The following is a 19,370-nucleotide window of genomic DNA, read 5'->3' as shown; positions in this document are numbered from 1 at the left end:
TATTTTTTTTGTTCCATTTCTCTTATCAGTTTTCCCCTTCCACTTCTTGCTGTTTGAGCTTGTATTGTTTATTCACCTGCTGTGTCCACCTCCCCCCCCACCTTTACCCTCCCATTATTCCCAATGTCCATCTTCACCTCCGCCACCAAAGGTGGACAGAGGTTATGTTTTCACCCCTGTCTCTTTGTTTGTCTGTCTGTCTGTGAGAAGGATATCTCAAAAAGTTACGTAAGGATTGGGACGAAATTTGGTGGACAGGTTGGGTGTGTGACAAGGCCGAATAGATTAGATTTTGGTGAAGATCCAGATCCGGGCATTTTTGAAAGTGATTCTTCAACATTGAGGGATGTGTCCAAAAACAATACGAGTATACAGCACGATATCTCAAAAGGTTGTGGACGGATTATGATAAAACTTGGTGGACGAGTTTGGTCAGTAACCAGAACAAGCAGATTAGATTTTGGTTCAGGACCAGATGCAGATCTGGCCCATCAGTGGGATACAAAACATAAACTGTTCAACCTGGCAGAGGTATGCACTCTCCCGAGTGCCGTTCTAGTTCCTCCTGCTGTCACTGTGTTCTGCTCTAGCGCTTCTACAAGCCTCAACTTTGTATATACAAACAAAAGTTAACTTTAACTCGATATACCGTATAAGCGCCTGGATTATCGACATAAAATTATTCATGAGAGTGATTAAACAAGGAAGCAGGAATAGAACAGCACGTGTGATTAAAATAAGGTTAATCGCGTTGTCACACTTGCAGCACCATAGTACAATTTAGATTATCCAAGACAATCCACAGTCATAAACAGATGATGTCACAATGTTATTTGTTTGTTTAATACTACACTCAAATCTATCTCAAATACTTGGTAAGAAAACCTGAACTCGATTACTTCAATGCTTTCAACCCAATCCATTCTCACCATAGACTCCTGGGGCCAGAATTTGCAGGAAGAGTCGCATCATGGTTTGCATGTCGCGGAGTCTCAGGTCAAGCAATGACATGACCCGGAAATTCAACTGACGCAAAATGGCCGTGAGATCACACACGTCTACAGCTGGGGCCCTCAGGCGGCGGTGGTGCATGTAGTTCTGGTTCCCGATCAACAGGGCCACCTTCTCTGTTGCTAGGGTTAGGGTTGAGATAAACATGAAACTTATTTGGGATTATGATCAACAAAATGAAGGTACTATAGAGTTTTATTTAATGCTGTATATAATGCTGTAGCAAATAGATCTACTTATTTTTCTACATACAATGGAGGCTCAAGCAAGAGTGAGGTGAGAGGGTAAAAGACAACAACCTCACGATGGGCAACAGTTAGACATGGCAATCAACAAAATTAACCAACAGAAAAACAAGAGAGGGAGAAAGGATAAAACACAGTAATCTGCAAGTAAGAGGGTGGGGTAGAAAGGGTAGGTGGAAGGGATTGTGGTAGGGATAGGGCATGACATGACGTGGTAGTGTAACACCTGCCCAAAGCCTTGAAGGGAAGAGTGGGATTGAACAATTTACTGGTATGCACTATGCATCCAATTAAATATGTGTTTAAAGCAAGGTTCATTTGGGAATGCGAGACTTTGTCGAGGCTTTTGTCGGTCTGCATCTGAGAATTTTCAAATGATAGATAGATTTTGATCGTAAGGTTCACTACCATGCCTCGTTAGGGCTCTTAGAGAGGTCTACTGAGACAGTGGCAGGTCCAAAAAAACAAGTGAGCTTTCAAGAGATCAAATCATTGTACTCAAGACATCAAATTGCTGTTTTTAGCTCCGTTTTTGGGAGGGGGGAAACGGGGAGTCTGAGAAGGTGGGACGGAGGGTACTAGTAGTAAACATTCAAAAAGACGGTTCGACATAACACTTGAGTAGCAGAGTTCAATGTATTTTGAGCATAGTTTACACTAACTAACCCTCACCCCTAACTCATTAAAGTTGTGTCACGAACTTAAACCTATAATTCTGACCAACAATCTCTGGAATGACAAAACAGCATCACAAGGCACAACAGAAAGCAAGACTGTCATAATACTCGACCGATGGTTGGAAGCAATAGAAATAAATATTTTATTCACGGACGATGACAGAGTGGAGTGAAATGTATATCACAGTCAGGACAAATAAAGAGGGATCATTGTACATTACCATAAAGACACATTTCAGCAGATAGGCAATCAGACACTGTTGGAGAAAACAGCATAACAAAGCAATTCATCAAAACAAGTAAATAACACAGGTAAAGCAAATCAGCAGTGTATGCAAGCATGCGTTTCCATAATACACACGCACAAATTTATCATTTCATTCCGATCAGAAAACTGGTTTAAGCTGGCTGTTCGATTTGCTTATACACACGGATGCCATTTAAGATCATACGATGCACTGTATTTCACGAACAGTGGTGCATCGGGCAATAACTTGGCCATATTCCCTGTACGGATAAACCACCCCACCTAAATTAGACCTTTTCTTGATTAGTAGCCGTGCCTACCCGTCGCTTCGCTGACGTGTTCAATCAAAGCACAGCATGAGGAACTTCACAAACACATCGCACGTCTATCTGAGTCTCAATGAGGATGGAAAAGGAAGTGAAACACCAGGAAAAAAAAAGATATTTAATAACATGTCGTAGTTGTTGTTGTCATCGTCGATGTGCTCCTTCCATGGTCTATTATACTCGAATACGTATTGTTATATTGGCTCGAAGTCTTACTATATATAATTTTGTATATTCTAAAGCTGTCGTTCCATTGGAATTGTTATATTAAAGCTCCAAGTCCTGCTTCTTCCTCTTCCCTCCTGGAAAGATGGGTTTTTAACACCGGCATTTTTATGATTAAAGAGACAAGTTTTTGTTCCACGTAAGTCGATTAGTAGCTCTCCGACGGTGCCAATTTTATGATGCTAGGACAGCATGAACTCTTTAGAACTCTGTTTCCCAACCTTTTTCAGTTGGTTCCCCTTTTCAGGATTTCAGTAGAACTCATTCCCTTTCGCTCCTGGTATGGTGAGCACACAGTGACATGTGGATAAATGAATGAACATGGTGTCGGATAAAACTGGGTGGATCAGTTGGTTAGGTGACAAGAACAAGCCGATTCGATTTTGGTTAAGGACTGGATGCAGGTCCGGCCTCTTGGTGGCACACAAAACGCAAACTGTTCATCCTGGCGGAGGCATGCACAGTCTTTGAACAGGAGGCCATAATATTCGAGAGGGTAGGTGCTTTTCTGCACGAGCACTCCAGCCAGATTACAAAACGCTTAATACGAGGCAGACTGAAGTATCAAAACGCCGAGTCATCAGTGGGCACGTCGACATGACAGCAGAGCAGGGTACAGTCAGAGTGATGCCACGATATTCAACTTGTCAACGCCGGCATGACCACGGACATCAGAACGATGGAAAATGCTTGCGTCAACACTAACTTTCAAATGTGAAAATAGCCAGAATTTCAGAAATTTTGTTTGACCTGTCATCCCCACCTCCTCCCCTTAGAGTATCGATATTCCCCCCTGGATGGGGATTTCCCTGCAGGTTTGGAACCGTTGCTTTGGAATAAAGCGTGATGGACACAGACACAGGCACATTTCTTATTTTAGTAATAGATGACTACTCTCTTTCTCTGAAGTATTGTTTGCTCTGTTTCAGAGTGTCGGTGCTGCTGAAGCAGCTTCCTGAGCAAGTGTTATACTGTGTGGTTTGCCATTGCCTTCCCAGCAGTAGTAAGAGCAGAAATTTGGAATTTGACCATGGTGCGGGCAATGGCTCTCGTACTCTTTGCGAAGGACACTGTGGGATATTTAACATCCACCAACTAATGCTGGCAGACGGAATGCCAGGTTAACATCCATCCGATGGACAGCAGACAAATTTATGAATCACTCTGCTTGAGAAACACCAAGATGACAGTTTATAGCTGGGTCAGGATTCAAACCCAGGCTAGACAGCTAAGAGGAGTTTGTGCGTACCTCCAGGTAATCCTGCCAGCCCAGGTGACCACTACAGTAACCCAAGAAATAGCGAGCCTCCAGCAGGTGAGAATCGTTTCTTAAATTGTTGGTCTTATTAAAAAAAAATAAAGTTGATGGAGAGCTAGTTATGAAAACTAAGAAATAACACAAGACGTGCAAAAGTACTTGTCAAAACAATGCCTCGACGTCTCCATCAGAAACTTTGTCAATTGCAGCCATGATTAAAGGGTATTTTGGCAAAAGTTTTAAATTATTTTTACAGCATTCTGCCAAAGTGGCCACCGTAGACAAACAGCTGGATAAGAAGGTAAAGTCGAAACACAACAAAGCCGTAAATAAGATGAAGCTATGGTAATGGCACCACGGGACTCTCTGTCCATCAGAAGCTGGAGGAGGCCATTCCGGCAGGTTTGCAGAGCAGATTTTTGATGTCTCCCACTTGAATATACATCATTTCATCAGTGAAGATGCTATCGGAACCATGTGAGCATGGCACACCCCTGCTTTTGCCTTCTCACCTCAATAAATCGATGCAAGATAACCTCCATCACTGGTGTTCACTTTCAGAATCCTAAACTATTGCAGAATGTTAATTACTTGGAAGTTTGTGCTGCAAGTAAACTCAGGAAAACAAGAAAACAGAACATAAAGAGGACGATAATGTCCAAGAAGATAAGAAGTTGATGAAGAAGAAACATGATGCAATCCCTGCAAAAAACACACAGTTAACTTTGGCATCCATTTTTCACAAAACGAAGCAACGCGTCAATTGAAAAACATCTTCACCTTGCAGCGAGAAGTTGGAGTTGAACGATCCTGAATAGCTGTCTGGCTCTTCTGAGTTCTCGATCGGCATTGATCGGGAGCCTGTACGCAAAGCAGTCACGGTAAAGTTGCACAAAAACACTGTGTTGATAAGTCTTGACAAGATGATGTAAAGGTAGCAAACTTACTTTTAAGCTGGACAGTCTGGGTTTGTTTCAACATCCAGCTATAAACTCTATGGCGCTTCGCAGACAGGACATTGCATTATAAAGTGCGCTATCCCTGGAATGGACCGAATGCTCGGGGACCTATCTGCTCGCATTAATTATGAGACGACAAAGTGTAGGTAAGGTATCACCTGCACCATGGCCAAATTCAAAATTCCTGGCCAAAACTACAGGGGAAACTGCGTCATCGGTACAATCGTGCCACCTAGAAATGACGCTAAATGCTGACCAAACTCATAATGGACTCTACTATGCATATATTGATCATAAAAAAATGCAATATGCAACACTGCTTGATTAAAAATAATAAAATCACTACAAAAGCAGCTTTGCACTAATGAGGCACAGACTTCAATACTTCCAATTTGATTACAAACACAAAAAGTGGGTGGCATGCACTGCTCTTTCATTTCCCATAAAGGCCTTTCATTCCTGTCCAGATGTGTCGATACCGTACGTGGGCTGTTGAACATTTGTAACCTCTGTTCTTTTGTGATACCTTGTGCCACTAACCATAGAGCTTGTTCGTTGTCACCTCGAGCTTAATCCAATCAGAGAAGGCGTAACTGACCGAGTTGTTAACACGGCACGTATAATAACCAGCATCGAGGAGACAAACAAAGTTGAACATTAGTTCAGGGAAACAGCTGTTAGGAACCTGAAAAGGAAAGACAAGCCATTAGATTAAGTTACAAACGGCATGCTTTTTGTACTTGCAGCTCTTTTCCGTCAATCCTGGTTTCTCATTGCTTCACCTCGTTGGCTCCACAGAACCACTGATAGCTTGGTAATGGAGAACCATCAGCAAGGCAGCGCAGCACAGCACGCTCACCCTCGACTACACGGACACACTTTGTTTGTTCCAGAATAGTCACCGGCTCTGCCACATGTAGAAAAAAAGGGGGGAAAAAAAAACAAAAGAGCCAGCTTGTACTTTCTACAATCCATCATTGTATTAAAAATAACCAAAATGGCTCTTAGAAAGAAAACATCCCAGCATCTCCAGCTTGGGACTTTCATCAAGCCTTTGCCAGGATAAGGAGCTCAAACCTGTCAAGGTGAGATGGCCCACCATGCACGACACATCTTGCAGGTCATGTGGTTTGTCATTCCTCGATATCAGACGTGGGCATTCACTGGAACTGTCACACACAAAACAAAGAGATCACCTCATTCCTTTATTTCGGCACATCCTGGTTATACACAGGTCATCTTTGTGAGTTTGTGTGTCCTCAAGTTTTGTGAAAGTGTGCGTTTTATGTCCAGTCACGTTGCGTTCATTCAGGGTGAGTACGGTTAAGGTTTACCAACAGCTTAAACTCAAACCCCAAAATGACTTGTGGTCTTTTCTTCAAAGCCAGACCTCATTGCCTCTCAAGGAAAAAGAAGACAATCATCTCGTTTCTTCGTCACTTCCTTCACATTTTCTCTCGATGCCTTCACTATGCAAACGCCAGAGATGCTTTATCCCTTTAAAGCCCAAATATTCTGCCCTTTGTCATTTGTCGATTTTTAAGCTCGATCCTTCCAGTGGATCGAAGATTTCTCCAAGTCGATGAAAATCTTCATTTATGCTGGTCAGCTCTCACATAACATTTATGTCTCCCTTCCTACAGGGAGAGAAAACAATTTTTCCTGTGCTTCCTCTTTTGTAACTACTTTTGTGTTGTTTTGTTCCCCCCCCCCCCCAACAACTACAGTTGCACACCATTCCTTTATTTCTGAGCCAATCATTAAATTGGGAAGGGGAACCTTGGTACAATGCACCCAGTGTGCTCCTTTCCAATTTTAAACTTGGTGCTGGCGATGGTTAAGGTTGCCGATTTAAGATCTTGGGGTCCAAATTTGAGCCCCCGTCATGCTGTTAGATAACACCAGGTGAGTTGACCGAGCCTGTTGTTCATCAGAGATCAGCAAAATGAGTACCAGGTTGCTACGAAGAATGAGGCATTCGAGTATCCTGCGGCGGAGGGGTGACCCATCCAGGATTGAGCCCCCTAGGCAATGGAAAACTGCATCAACAGCCCTATGCGCCTGAAGATGCAGAAGGAGTGACTTCTTCTTTTCCGATTTTAAGGGGCAAAAGGTGAAATGCTGAATAAAAAACACAACAAACCATTTGCAATGCCCTTGTATTTGAGTGGATAGAGATGAAAGTTGGCACAAAAGTGCTTTCAAACAGGCACTACAGGGATTGCGGATAAACATTTGAGTCGCTTTTTGGATGTCACAGCGGTCAAAGGTTAGGACGAGTCACCAAATAAGATTTTTGGCCTGCCAAACATTGATATCTAAAACACCAGTAATACCCGCTCCATCTGGGAGAAAAACATGGAGTTAATACTCCCTCCCTCAGGCAAGGATCAGTGGTTAAACCATTTGCACCATTCCACATATCCAGGCGAAAATTGCAAGTCGTCTCCCCACCATCACATGGATCCGGCGGCCCATGACGTGTTTTGATCCGGCCCGTGTGCTGATATTTTGTTCATTATTTTATGTAGCTAGTATTACTTCGCTCAAAAACAACTTTGGAAAAGCAACAAACATTTCAACCAGCATGGCTACCCTCATTAAAAGACACATAGAGTTTATTTCCATTTTCATACTCTGTGCACAAGAATGGACAATATACTGAAATACAAGAATTGCTTGAACATCAGGGGAATATTTTATGCTAGAGACCAACATATTGAGAGATGAGAAAGTTATTGGAGAAAGATCTGAATTTGTTCACAGACAGCTGGGCTTTCACTGCTCCATCGTTACAAGAGTGTTCCAAAGACGAGGACCATAAAATCTCATTGTATTAATAGAGTACAACGTGCGAGTGTAGGGTAAGAACAAATTGTTGCAGGATCTGGTATAATAAGGAAAGAGTGTGCGTTCTGTGTATTGAGGTTTAATAAGAATAAAAAAGTTCAGGGACAAAACATTATTGACAAAACATTACTTATACATGAATATACCTGTGTGTGCACAATTTGTTAATATTATTAATAGTCAGTGTTAAGTCTCAGGAAAAGAGGTGCAATGTCGTCTTGAGGATGAGAGAAGGTTAAAAACCCTCAAGGCTCTTTTTTTTGAGCAACAATGAGTGAATTAAGCTTATTGTTGTTGGTGCGTGCCCATACAATATTACAGTAAATAAGGTAAGGTAAAACGATGGCATTGTAAAGCCAAATTAAGACGTGATTGAGGATAGAAATGAATGCAATCTAGATAAAACAGCAATGTTACAAGAAACTGTTTTCGTGACAAAGGAGATGTGGGGAGACCAGGTGAGTTTATCATCAATGATGACTTAAAAATTTTGTGGAGTGAACCTAATAAATGGGGATATTATCAATTTCAATAAGGCTTGTGCTGTTGGATGATTTATTCGAATTGGAAAAGATCATATACTTGGTTTTATTATAGTTTCAACAAGGTTTGTTGGCTTTGAACAAGGAGGAGACGGACCTTTCGTGTTGACCAAGGAATCATAATTTCCATTGGAGTACATAATCATGGTGTCATCTGCAAATAATATAAATTGCAAAAGGGGAGAGGAGAATAAGAATGCAAGTCATTAACATCTAATATATAAAAGGAGCTCGATCTCGGCATGCCTGCATGCGTCCGTCCATCAACAATTGTCCTATGGGGGATACCGGTAATCAAGCAGTATGTGTATACACATATACATACACGCAGCATATAACATGCTACACATACACACGAGGAGAGTTGGTTTCCTGGCATGGCCCGTGCTTAATACGTACCCCAGACAGTTTGATCAAAAGAAGGAAGAGAGGAGGAGAGGTGGGGGGAGGGGAGGGTGAGAATTTTTTTTGAAATTTGGATCTTCCTCTTGTCGTCAGGTGGCTTCGCGAACAAAATCACGACAAGAGTAACAAAAGCACTAAAAAAATGAGTAGCTAAAGGTATATAGATGAAAACAAAAAAATCAGTCCATATTAAGGGTGTAAAATCCAAGATGGCAACCATGGACTCGTCAAAATCTGTAAATCGCCATATTTTCGGTACTAAACCAGACAGAAACATGAATAAAATGTATTTTTATATGTTTTTCAGATACAAGGAATCTGTTAAAATCATCATTTGTTTGGAAAAAACATTTCAATAAAAAACATGGCAGCCAGATTTGACTAAATATGGCTCAATACAGCTATTGTTTAAATATTTCTTCTTGTATTCACATTATTATATATTGTTACGGATCTGGGGTTTGAGTTCCGCCACAAGGGGAAGTGCTTGAATCCCTACCGAACATCCAATGCTGAGGCCACCGGGCACAAATAACTTCATACTCTGGTGGGTTATTAAGCAACCACAAGCACCAATTGGTCCTGTCAATCCAGCAGGGCTACACTAACTCACGCGATACGTTATGTGTGGATGGCTGCACTAAGGGGGGGGGTGTGGAGGGGTCTCATGTCCTGGACGCATACTCTAGTTAACTTACCGGATTAGGTGCAGCCGAGCAGAGCTGCGAGTACGCACCGGCGTATGAAGATCAAATCATGTGGGGCAGAACATCAATACCCGCTCGATATCCTTGGTACATCCATATCCGTTCATTGTTTCGGTGAGGCTGTTCACTTGATTCAGTTTTTAAGTTTGATGGCGGCCATTTTGGGCAATGTATGGCCACCATCTTTTTTTTTTCTTGAAATATTTTCAAACTAATGATTTCAATGGATTCCTTGCATCTGATTTGGTGGAAGAATTGCCCAACTCCATTGTTATGCCCTGTGTCTTCACTACATGCGGACTATGTTTGATCAACAGGAAAAATGATGTGACGAGCTGGGTACATTTGTAACACAAGCAGGTTTATTTAAACAAGTGAAGCAAGGGAAATGCAAGTGTTTACAAAAGAACAACAGACACAGGGCAGAACTATACCGACATAAGGAACTTCGACAATCTCAACCTTTACTCCACAAGGCAGGCGCCATCAGAAACACACTCCGAGGAAATTTAGAGAGCAAAGAGAGATGAGCACCAACGAGGTGTTTGTGACCCCTTTGGTACCTGGCACGGCCGACGGGCTCATGCTTCCCAGTCGCTTAAGAGGGGGAGGAAAACTGTGGATGTCTAAGGTGTGTGGTCGGAAGAGGTGCGATGACGGATGCAGTGAAATGCAGATGAGGTGCAGAGAAGAAAACAGAAAGAGGTGAGCGTTTGTAGAATTGCTCTGAAAAGAGTGATTGCTTGGGACTTGCCCTCGCCGATTGCTCTTTTGTGTCCACAGCAGACGAGACAGAAAACAAGAGACAGAACCTGTGAGAAGATAGTCCTAATGATGAATGAGGAAGTCTGTACATGTAAATGTGTTTCGGCTTGGCCCTAATGAATGCGCTCAGCACGGCGCCTGAATCGCTCGCACACCCAGCGCTCCTCCTCCTTCAAATTCCCTGCTTTCCTTCCTAAAAGTCCCTGTAGTATCCATCTTATGTACACCGCGTACCCCGCCCCATCCCTCTCCCTTCCACAGATCTCCTAGTGTCTCTTCTCCAGTTTTGTGCTTCCTTCTCCGCCCCTCTTGTCTCCTGCTTCACACTTGTTATACGTGTTAGCTCTTATACGAGCCTCGACATTGTATATTTTAAAATAAAAAACTGTCTAGGGACCGCTGTATGTTGTGTGCCATTGCTTATGAGGAGCGCCGACTTCACAGAACTGCAACAATATTGTGGGCAGATAGGAAGTACATCTAAATGCGATTTAATATTTTTTCAGGAGGATCTTCATGGAGTTTATATCTATTTCTATATTTATTTATTTATTTAAGGAGAAGGAAAAAAGAAAGCTGTGTGTTGAACCAGATGGCCACAATTGATTATTTTTTTTAAAAACCCCAAAAGCATTACATAGCCATCATTTTTTATTGACCTCATAAGATAGAAACATGAATGTCATACGACTAGAACAGTGTGGGTTTTGTTATATATTTTTCTTTTTCACAAGTGCAGCTGCACCGATGTGTCCAAGTGAGTCAAAGTTTTGTGCATTTACAACTATGACAGCCACGTTCAGATTTGCATTCACACTATCAGTGCTGTGCAGGCTTTGGCAGCTTCAGGTTTCGTCATCCAAACCAGATTCCAATGATTATGCTACATTACTCAACCCCAACCTTCTGGCTCAAGAACAGGTGGCTGAGTTTGACAACTTGTTGACCAAATACCAGCTTGGAGGACTGCTCTCAGCAAAGCATCCTCCGTTAGTGAGATGGTTTCAAGGCTGATACTTTTTTTGGAGACTAGTTCCCTCCTTGCATCGTTCACATTGTCATCGGTGCTGGTTTTGTTATGCATGACGATTGTCAAACGCTCCAGACGATTGAAATGCTCAGAATCTGCTTCAACTTCCTCAAATGGGTGATTTCATACAAACAGAAAGGAATCTATAACCAAATGGTAACTCTTCCATGCTTGCCATGCAATTTTTTCCCCTTTTTCTGAAGAGGGTAGATCGTAGATGTGGTATCACACCCGGTGAATGCATGGAATATAGGAAGTGCCTTTGATGGCCTTTTCCCCATAGTGGTACAGATTGAATTGATACTGTACAGACAATAGTTCTTGCTAACACCAAATGCTACCCAGAGGTCAATTTCAGGACAATGCTGCTGCAGATCAAAGAATTGGCCAATCAGAATGACAAGAATATCAGTATCGACAGACCGTACTAGGATTTTCTTAGCCCCTTCAAGAAATGCATGTATGACGTGGACTTCAATTCTTGTATCTGCCTCCTCATGTGTGCAATCTGGCATTTTCTGGCCAGTAGTTTTTGAGACAACTTCAAAACCCTTTGTGATGAAAATGTATTTAACCTCTCTGCATGACCATTGTCAATTTTACAGAGTCTGTGTCAGACAGGCAAATAGCTCTGATTTGTTTGTAGAATCAAGCAGGAAGTCTTTCCATTTCGATGGTATTTTTGTTTGTGGGCTGACCTTCAGACAGATGCTACTGCTTCCTTTCTCCCTCGTTGATGCTTTGATACTGTGTGGCACATACTGGTCCCATATGACATCTGCTCTGTCAGTAACATGCTGTAGCTCACATTCAAGTAATGGTGAGAATACATTCTCTGCATAATCTCTGAAAGTAGTGGCAGTGTCAGTAGTTAGAGTGTGGATTAATGCTGCCCCATCCAAAATTCTGCAATCAAACACATCAGGAATTTCATTCTGCCCGCTTGCATCAAAGCATCGCATGAGGTCCGATTTTGTGCCTGTCCGAAGTTTACCATAGTCAGACAGACTTGGGGGATATGTCTGATTCTCATGGGAGAAGAACAGGTCCAGATCAGCACCTCTTTGCTGGTTAGCGATGTAGAAACGACCAAAAAGGTTTGCATCATTCCGCATTTCCGGGCAGATGCAAGCTGCTTTGCTTTGGGGTTGGTCTTGGTATTAGGTGTCTTGAGCAATGGTAAGTCGTTTTGTTTAATCGAGTCCTGGATTGACTTTGTTCTGTCCTGCAGAACATCTATCTGAAACCTCTGGTATTGGGAGAAACCAAGATTCTCAAAATTGCGAATGATGGAAACCACGAGTTGATCAGCACATTCTCGTGTATGCTGGACAAGAAGCTCTGAACAGTCATCTCGGAAAGGATTCCCAAATCCGTTCATTGTTTCGGTGAGGCTGTTCACTTGATTCAGTTTTTAAGTTTGATGGCGGCCATTTTGGGCAATGTATGGCCACCATCTTTTTTTTTTCTTGAAATATTTTCAAACTAATGATTTCAATAGATTCCTTGCATCTGAAAACATATAAAAAGAACATTTTATTCATGTTTCTATCTGGTCTCGTCCCGAAAATATGACGATTTACGGATGTTGGCCAGTCCATGGCAGCCATCTTGGATTTTACACCCTTCACATGGACTGATTGTTTGGAGCATGGGATTTTTTTTTCATTTATATACCCATAGCACCTCATAACAAAACATTGGCACTTTTGTCACTCTTGTAACGATTTCATAATTTTATGGCGGTAAGCCACCTGATCGTTAGTGTTGTATATTATTTGGAATTCAGCATCTCAAAAAGCTGTGATGAATATCCCATTAACACTCTCCACACTCCATGAATGTCAACCCAGGCTCGTATCTATACACTGTCAAATTATATTTTTCCCATTAACAACAACTGGTTGTTTTTATTTTTTAGAAATTACGCAGAGATTGGTATTCCGTGAAGTGATGGGTCTTACATTCTAGTACAGTAGTAAAATAAGAGGACCAACGAGACCTGTGCAACACTATGTATAATGGCTTTACAGCTGGACCAACACTTATTAACAGTCGTGAATTGTTGACGGTTGTTGAGATAAGAAGTGAACCATTGCAGAGCAATACCCTTGATACCATAAACTTGCAGCTTAGATAAGAGAATCAACTATGATCAACAAGGGACTTTGAAAATGATGTAATCCACTTCCCCAGAATGCTCAGTGCACATGCACAGAAAACCCGAGCAACGGCGTCATCAGGGCAGCCGAACGTATATCATATGTGTGAGATCAGGATTGTTGCCTAAAATAGCTCACAACGCTTCGAGAAGAAGCAGAAAATATTTGGAAACGTACATGCGAGAAAGGTATGTGCCTCTGCACAACAAAAGAGTTGGAGAACTTTCTGAACTCGTCCAAAAAGCTGATAGCTTGCAGCTCCCCAAACTGTAAACTCCGTCGACATTGGTCCTACTCCCCTCCCTCAGAATTTCTCCATGGTGCTTGCGACTCACTGCGTGTGGCATGGCCCTCTCAGGGGAATATGTTAGGGTCAGCAACAGGTATTCTGCTGGCAACCTCAGGTACCTGACCTGGGTTGGCCTAGCTGTACATGGTTAACCGCTGGGTCGTTGCGTGTTAGACGTCGCCGGCCTGGCAATTCGTCGCAGGGGGCCACATGTGAGCCAATGGATGGTTTTGCTGTCCCAAACTGCTATGGACGTCCACTCCGGTGGTCTGGAGCTTCAGTCTGGCACCTCTGCACCGTGGTGGTCAGCACCTGAAACACGCTGGAATGCGGAGGAGGGAGAGAGGGGGGAGGACAACAGACCAGGGCTTTACGGCCCTGGGAGGGGAGGCGTTGAGCCGGTGCTGACCTCTCCTCATGGTTAAATATTTATACGGTATGCCATCCTGATGAGGGTAAATAAGCCCGAAATCTGGATAGACATCTCCGCTTGATGTTTAACCAATGTTGACCATAAAATCTGTTTGACAAAGTCACCGGGATGGAGGTGACGCTTTAGTGTTGGACTTTACGTCCATTGAAGATTAGGGGAGTGATATATATATATATATATATATATATATATATATATATATATATATATATATATATATATATATATATATATATATATATATATATCAGGGTTCCCACTTATTTTGAGATGTTTTTCTTAAGGACATTTAAGGGCGGCTAAAATAACCCCTTTTTAAGGACCACATCCTAGAAATTCCAGGGGTAAATTGAGGTGAGTCACCTAGAAATTAACAAAGACAGTAAGTTTACAAAAAATATATTTTAATAATGAACATACAGAACACAGCAGGAGCTTATTCAGTCGACAAGGCACAACGCAGCACACAGCCAATTGGCAAATTCACTTCACAGTTACTGTAGAATCAGCCAGGAGCAGTCACAAGTTTCCAGATGGCAGCACTCTCAATGTTAATGTGTTGTTATGTTAAAATGTTATTGTCGGTGCTGCCACCTGCAAAGTTGCAGCAGCTCCTGACTGCTTCTACACTACAGAACAGTACATTTTGTTAGCTACATGTCATTGTAATATCCAATTAGGACATAGCAGGCAAGGATTTAGCCTTCTCCTCAATTTATCTTTCTGGAACTTTGAGTTCCCCCCGTTTTTGCTTGGCAGAGTGCCTGAGAGCATTTGATTTTACCAGAAGACTGTGGCTAGTTTTGCCACCTTTTGCCTCAGCCTTGTCTGCATATTTTTTCTGACAATGTGGTCAGACCTTCTATGTCAGTTTCCAACACCTTGCTCTTTTTCAAACCATCCACTTCATCTTCAAACATTTTTCGTTTTCTTTGGATGGCTTCTTGCCCTTTCTTTCTTTTCTCTTCTTCAAGATATTGATGGTATTTATGTCGAGAACTGGAGGCTGAGGAGAGCAGTTCCTTTGTGATTTCAACTTTGAGCATTCCACCTACCAGTACAAAATAATCAATAATAATCTGCCTGAGTGCAACAAGGATGCCTTCACCCAGGTTGTCCTTCTCTATCTGTCTGTTGAGGGAAAACCCCTCTCAGCAGACACCTGACCATGGGAAACTAGCAACACTTTATGAACTACCCCCCACAACTTCTCAAACTTCTTGTTTTTACCCACACATTCATAGAGTAACACATCTACCCTGTCATCTTCAACCTTGAAGTCCTTGAACCTAGACTTCAGTTCACACCCTGCTACATCCTGCAGTAATTCTTTGTAACTCGCAACCAACATATCTACATTATCACCATCAACTCTGTTCAGAGTCACCAAATTTTCCAACAGGCATTTGAATTTGGACTTTGAGTGTTCTTGATCAGTCACCATCAACCTGGGATCCAGAGAAGCCATATTTCTGGCTAAACTATACTTAAGAGGAGACCTTTCAAAGATTTTGTTGACACATTTCCCCACAAATAGCCTACATTCTTCTTTGAACTGAAACACCTGGTGTTCACTGATGGCCTTGGTTCTCAGGAGGGACTTCAGTTCACTTTCAGCCTTGAAACCAACTTCAATCTTTTTGTTTTCTACCCTTTCCTTTTCAAGATCCAGGTTTAACAAGTTATATGCAGTAGAAGCATTTTGTAATGCAACTGGCTTAACACACCTCTCTAACAAATTTATGACAAGTCTCTCAATATCATGAACAAGAAAGGGACCCATTGGCTTGTCTGTTTGGTACAAGTATAAAAATGGTTCAACTGCACTGGCTACTGACCTGAAAAAAAGACAGTTTTGCGACAGATAGCTTATCATTCATTGCACCATGCAGAGTTTTGTAAGAGTTGCTGGTTGGTTTCGGCTTCTTCTTGCTTTCACATGCCTCAACAAATAACTTCAGGTGAGGGCACAATAGAATAACTCTGCTGGAGACAGGACCATTGTCAACCCACCTGTGCTTACAAAATTTCAATGGGAAGTCTTTACACCCAGTTACATCAGTAAAATCATCGCACCTGGCAGAGGTATCTTTACGATCGTCCATGACGTCCATGAACGACGATCGTCCATGACGGCTCTCGCTATTGGCTCTGTCAAGGCACGTGATGAAATATTGAAAGTTGTTGTTTTTTTATTTTTTTTCTTCTTCTTTTTCTTCTGGTGAAGACAAAACCTTTAGGACGTGGCTCTTGGACACATTTGTCCTTGTTTAGAATACTAGTGCGAGGAAAATGAAACACCCTTCACCAAATAACAGGAAAATCTGATTTTATTGACTTTTGAACATTTTCCTGAAATTTAAGTACTTAAATTGTACAACTCAGAAATGTTGGACTTTTATGGGTTTTAAGGACCCGTACAAACCGTATATATATATATATATATATATATATATATATATATATATATATATATATATATATATATATATATATATATATATATATATATATACATATATATATATATGTAGTTATATCCACTGTCAGCGCTCACTTTTTCTAACATGAACTAAACACCTCACATCCACAGATATTTCTTGTATTTCCTATATTCGTACACCCACTCTCTCTGGTAGCGGCAGGAGGATCATGTTATTATCCTCTCTGGGGTATATAGAAGACAGTCGCTCGAGCCTCGGGTCCATTATTCTATGTGGTACACGATAAGCATACAATGTCTCAAGAATGTCGGGTTTCCTCCCTTTTAGTTTCATGTTAAACAGCAGCAGCAACTGTTTAAAGAGGTAATCACTAATCATGTGTGTTTGTGGTTTATAATATATATTTTTTTACTTCTGGTAGGGGTGCCCCACGAAATCCCACGATAAGCAATTTATACATGTTAACATGGCTTTTGTCCAAGGAGGAAAAACTACTTGGGGAGGGGGGCATACTATTAGTGTTAATATTAATATTATGCTGTTATCATTACCTCTAAGACCGAAGATGGACAAAGGTTGTTTTCACTCCTGTCTGTGAGCAGGATATCTCAAAACATTAAGGATGGATTCGGACAAAATTTGGTGGACAGGTTGCGTGTGTGTGTGCCAAGGATATATTCATAATATTTTGGTGAAGATGCGGATCCAATAATTTTAAAGTGATTTCGAGAGAAAGCAAGAGCGAGAGAGCGAGAGAGCGAGAGAGCGAGAGAGTGAGAGAGCGAGAGAAGAAATATCAAAAAAGTTGTGGATGGATTCAGACGAAATTTGGTGGACAGGTTGGGTGTGTGCCAAGGACGAAATGATGAGATTTTGCTGAAAATCCGGATGCGAGAATTTTATTAATTTGATAAGTGATTGTTCTTTGATTTTTTTGATAAGTGATTTGATATGGACAAAGGTTTTTTTTTTTTTTTTTTTTTGATTTTTTTGACAAAATTTTTGATGCGAGAATTTTATTAATTTGATAAGTGATTGAGAGATTTGGCAGAAAACGATAAACGACACGATATCTCAAAACTTGGCGGATTAGTTAGGCATGTGACAAGAAGAAGCTGATTAGATTTTGGTTCAGGTCCTGATCCAGATCCGGCCTATTAGTGGGATCCAAAATGTAAACTGGAGGTATGCGCTCTACCGAGTGTTGTTCTAGTTACCATTGGTATTAGTTGATTGATGTCAGGAAATTGTTAAGTGGAGTACCAGGAGTTCTGCAGATGAAGGAAGCAATCACAGGATAAAATAGAGGAAGACTTGGAGGAAGAATGACTTAGGGAAAATGAGAACAGTGTGTCAGGAGTACACGAGGTGAATACGCTGGATACATGTGCAAACTCTCAATCACAGAAGTGGAAAAAGCAGAAACACAAGAACAACAAGAACAACAACAACAAAAAATAACACACCAAAGGAGAGGGTGAGAGAACAGATGAAAACAATACAAGTCTCATAAAAGGGGTTGAAGAAAGAATAAAGCTTTGCAAAGAGTGAAATGAGTGACAAAGCAGGCCTAACTAACCGAGGCAGAAGAACAAAATCAAATAACCAAACCGACATGCAAAGACAAAGCAATGAGCACACTATAGATTAAGAAACTAACAGAGTGGAGAACAATCAATGGCAACAAAGACAAATGTGGAACGGTTGACAACTTTGGAAGCAGGTCACTCAGAGACGAGAGAAAATGCTGCAAAACCCCAAAATGGGAAACCGGAAAAACCTTCAGCAATAAATAAATCAACAGACAGACAACTAACTAACTAACTGACCTCACCTCTCCTGTATGCAGCTGGAGGTGCTGGTCATCCTGCAGGACACGTCCTTTTCACCAGCCAATCCTGCGCCATCGGAAAAACAAGATCGACAACAGTACAGCCAATATATTTGATATCAATAAAAGGAGTGTGTCTGGTTTCTTTCTTTGCTTTATTTTTTTCTCCTCTCACCGTTTCGCAAATAGTCACCAAATTTTGCATGAAGAATTAACAAATCATACAATTCTGCTTTTGGCATCCAAATTTACTTTCAACTTTTATTCCATTTGACCTCGTCGAATGTAGACTTTTCTCAAAAGTGATGGCCATGCTGGATGATGTCAAAACATTCCAGTGATAGGTGCTTCAAGTCCAGTTTCTGCCACTGATGGTTATTGTCGTCGTCATCGTCGTCGTCATCGTCGTCTCCACTTATTCAGTTAATCACAGGATTGTTGTTATTGTTGTTACATGTCTCTTCCATCCAGTCAAATGCCATACCCTCCCATCTCATCACCAGTCCATAACGGGCATATCCGCTAGTATTTTAAATAAACACAGCAATGAAAACTAGAGAAAAAATTTACTCGAGTAGAAAAGCAATTTACTTCTGCAAATATTTACTGCAGGTGCTTCCTTCTGTACATCGTTAGATAGGTTAATAAAATATAATAGAATAAAAAATCAGTTCATAGGGTGAAGAAGGTCGTGATACTTTGTCTTCACCAGTTCCCTGAAATTATATATTTCTCTACTTTTCAGCAGAAAATTTGGCATTTTGACTTCGCTTGTTACCTACACCACCGAAGGTGGATGGAGGTTATACTTTCACCCCTGTCTGCAATTATGTTGGTTGGTTGTGTCTGTCATTCTGTGTGTCTGTCTGTCTGTCTGTCTGTTTGTGTGTTTGTTTACCCTGTAGCAGCCACACCGTTTCAGCGAAAATGACCAAAATGGGTACAGACGTTGGCCATGGTCCAA

At 41.4% G+C, this 19,370-nt stretch overlaps 1 protein-coding gene across 1 annotated transcript in view; it reads right to left on the bottom strand.

The window, feature by feature from the left end:
* LOC147017584 (mucosa-associated lymphoid tissue lymphoma translocation protein 1-like) overlaps positions 1-19,370 on the bottom strand; it is a 101,178-nt gene that overhangs the window by 72,056 nt on the left and 9,752 nt on the right. Inside the window, 7 exon segments of the mRNA XM_085847315.1 lie at positions 930-1,133; positions 2,155-2,190; positions 4,770-4,850; positions 5,489-5,633; positions 5,731-5,855; positions 6,026-6,117; positions 18,410-18,473. Of these exon segments, the coding sequence (XP_085703441.1) occupies positions 930-1,133; positions 2,155-2,190; positions 4,770-4,850; positions 5,489-5,633; positions 5,731-5,855; positions 6,026-6,117; positions 18,410-18,441 (715 nt within the window). The 5' untranslated portion in view covers positions 18,442-18,473.

This window comes from Eptatretus burgeri, chromosome 11 (assembly GCF_056783735.1).
Source record: "Eptatretus burgeri isolate ZD-2024b chromosome 11, Ebu_testis_v1, whole genome shotgun sequence".
Taxonomy (NCBI): domain Eukaryota; kingdom Metazoa; phylum Chordata; class Myxini; order Myxiniformes; family Myxinidae; genus Eptatretus; species Eptatretus burgeri.
This window is presented reverse-complemented; position numbering and strand designations above follow the sequence as displayed.